The sequence below is a fragment of the Salpingoeca rosetta genome (assembly GCF_000188695.1).
Source record: "Salpingoeca rosetta unplaced genomic scaffold supercont1.54, whole genome shotgun sequence".
Taxonomy (NCBI): domain Eukaryota; class Choanoflagellata; order Craspedida; family Salpingoecidae; genus Salpingoeca; species Salpingoeca rosetta.
Genome location: NW_004754880.1, coordinates 1 through 2500, shown reverse-complemented (window position 1 = coordinate 2500; position 2500 = coordinate 1). Strand labels below are relative to the sequence as shown.

At 56.7% G+C, this 2500-nt stretch overlaps 1 protein-coding gene across 1 annotated transcript; it reads right to left on the bottom strand.

Annotated features, from left to right (window-relative positions):
• Nucleotides 1-184: 184 nt before the first annotated feature.
• Nucleotides 185-2279, bottom strand: PTSG_11396 (uncharacterized protein). The gene is made up of 4 exons (XM_004987542.1): nucleotides 2210-2279; nucleotides 1938-2026; nucleotides 1622-1696; nucleotides 185-1276 (listed from the first exon to the last, which is right to left on the bottom strand). Exons 3-4 carry the CDS (start codon nucleotides 1688-1690, stop codon nucleotides 344-346), a joined length of 1002 nt encoding a protein of 333 aa, XP_004987599.1. The 5' UTR covers nucleotides 1691-1696; nucleotides 1938-2026; nucleotides 2210-2279; the 3' UTR covers nucleotides 185-343.
• Between the last annotated feature and the right edge of the window lie 221 nt (nucleotides 2280-2500).

Here is a 2500-nt window from a genome sequence, read left to right as displayed (position 1 = left end):
CGCACACGCACGCACACGCACACACTCCACACACACACACACACACACACACACACACACGCACACGCACGCACACGTGCAATGCCTTTCACTCCGCCTTCTGACCAAGCAAACATGCTGTGCATCGATTGCAACTCCCGTCTATTTCGGCCATCCTGGCAACGCATTTGCTTTCCCTCGATGGTCACATCCATTCGTTTTCACTGGGGTTGACTATGATCGTGAGCAAGTGGCTGGCCACTCCTGTACACACGGACGCGTACACATACATGCAAACCAACAGAGCTGCGAAACACTGGCATCAACATCAAAATACTCGCATACACAAACATGTGCAAGCACGCTACGAAGACAATCCTGACCCACTGCCACCCTGGGCTGCCTGTTTCGCTGTTCCTGCTGTTCCTGCTGTTGATGAAGGTGGTGGCGCACGTGCTTGCCTGAACTTGTCCAACGTCCCTTGTCCTGCTGTCATCTTCGCCCGCTTTGCCGGCGCACCACCGACTGCGGCCCTTTTCCCACTGCTGTTGCTGTTGCTGTTGTTGCTGCTGCCCACCGCAGGTGGCGGCGGCCGTTGTCGACTCGTCTGTGCTGTCGATGACGATGACGATGACGATGATGATGGTGGAGGTTGCGACGCCCGAGCCATGGGTGATCCGTGCGGGCTTCTGTGCGTTGCGCGAACACCACTGCCACTGCCACTGCCACTGCTGGCGTTGCCTGCAGTTGTGGGCCTGGGTCTGCCAGCCATCATGCGTGCTGCCTTGGCTGCCGGGGACGAGTGCGATTGCGGCGGCGCCGCTCTCCGCTGCGCACTCTTTCCTCTCGCAGCGTCCCGAGCCAATGACGATGACGATGACGATGAGAGTGACGAAGATGCGACCAGCAGTGGCTTCCCTGCTTTCTTGGTGGCGCTCGCTCCTGCCGCTGCTGTCTTCTTCGTGCTGGATTTGCTACCGCTGCCTTGCCTCATGGGCTTCCCCTTCGCTGACGCGGGCGCCTTTGTTCCCTTCTTTGCCGATGCTGCCTTCGACGATGATGGTGACGGTGTGGCCTTCGTTTTCGCCTTGCCATCTCCACCATTTCCACCGCTCGCTGCCTTCGTCTTGAGCGTCTTGTACACGCGGCGCAGGGTCTTGCTCTGGTTCTGGGCGTCGTCGGGGCGGGTGCGTGTTGCCACGTGCAGCCACAGCGCCGTCTTGGCCTCCCCCTTGTCATACTGCACCTCGTTCTTCTCCCGTACCCGCGTAATGTGGTCGCCAACAGCAAGCAAGGCCTGTCCCAGCAAGAAGTGTGATGTGTGTGTGTGTGTGTGTGTGTGTGTGTGTGTGTGTGTGTGTGTGTGTGTGTGTGTGTGTGTGTGTGTGTGTGTGTGTGTGTGTGCGTGCGTGTGTGTGTGTGTGTGGAGGGGAGAGGAGGCGAGAGTAATGGGCCGATGATTACATGAGTACATCAGTTAAGGAGGAGATGAAAGGGTGACGTGTGTGCAAGGGTTGTGAGGCAAAGGGGCGGGGGGAATGGCAGGCGGACAGAGCAGTGAGGCGTGTGTGCATGCAATACATATGCTATGCTCAGAGGTGCTGCAAATGATGCGAACAAGTGCGGCTGCTGTCGTGCTCACCCCGCTCTTGTCCTCAAACTCTGCGCCCTCATCCGCCAACGTCTTGATGTGCGCGGCAACAGGTTGCATCCATTTCTGTCGGACCACACGGCAATCGAGTGTGAGCAGCGGCGGAGTAAAATCAAGGCGGACAGCAACGTAGTGTAGGATGCTGCAAAAACCAGCCACAACACACACACACACACACACACACACACACACACACACACACACACACAAAGCACAGACACGCACATGCACATGCACATGCACACGCACATACACACGCACACGCACACACACGCACACACATACAGAGCGCAGCAGGCTGCCGTACCGTGACAAGCTTTGGGGTGATCTGCTTCTTTTGGAATTCATCGTCGCTGCCGGCACTCGCCGCAGCCTTCTTCTTCGGAATTCGCTCAACTGTGCATGTGTGGGCATGTGTGTGTGTGTGCAAGTGAGTCAGTGACAGCGAGAGAATGTGAGAGTGTGTGTACGTATGTGCGTGCGTGCGCGCGCGCGACCATCACGGCTGCCGCTCAATGGATGACTGCGAGCAAGCACAGCCAGTCGCTTCCAACACCAATAATAGCAGCAGCGTCTCACCAAAGGACTTGACAGACGTCTGCTTCGATTTCTTCCCGGGCGTGGCGTTGGTTGACGAACGCTTCTTGCCCTGATAGAAACACCAAACACCAAACACCAAACACCAAACACACACGTACACACACGTACACACACATACACCAAGCATTCGCATGGAGATGCAGAGCCAGTGAGGCGGTATTCAGTGCTTGGAACAGCGAAACAGCTCGAGAAATGGGCCGCAAAGCCACACATCTCAACGTGCACGCACTTAAAACACACACACATAAAACACACACATACAACGTACCG

What these genes read in the sequence shown, in the direction of transcription:
- PTSG_11396 (XM_004987542.1), bottom strand. Translation starts at nt 1,690, where the DNA reads ATGCAACCTGTTGCCGCGCACATCAAGACGTTGGCGGATGAGGGCGCA. An exon ending in AGTTTGAGGACAAGAGCGGG is followed by an intron (nt 1,277 to 1,621) that starts GTGAGCACGACA and finishes TTGCTGGGACAG; the next exon opens with GCCTTGCTTGCTGTTGGCGA.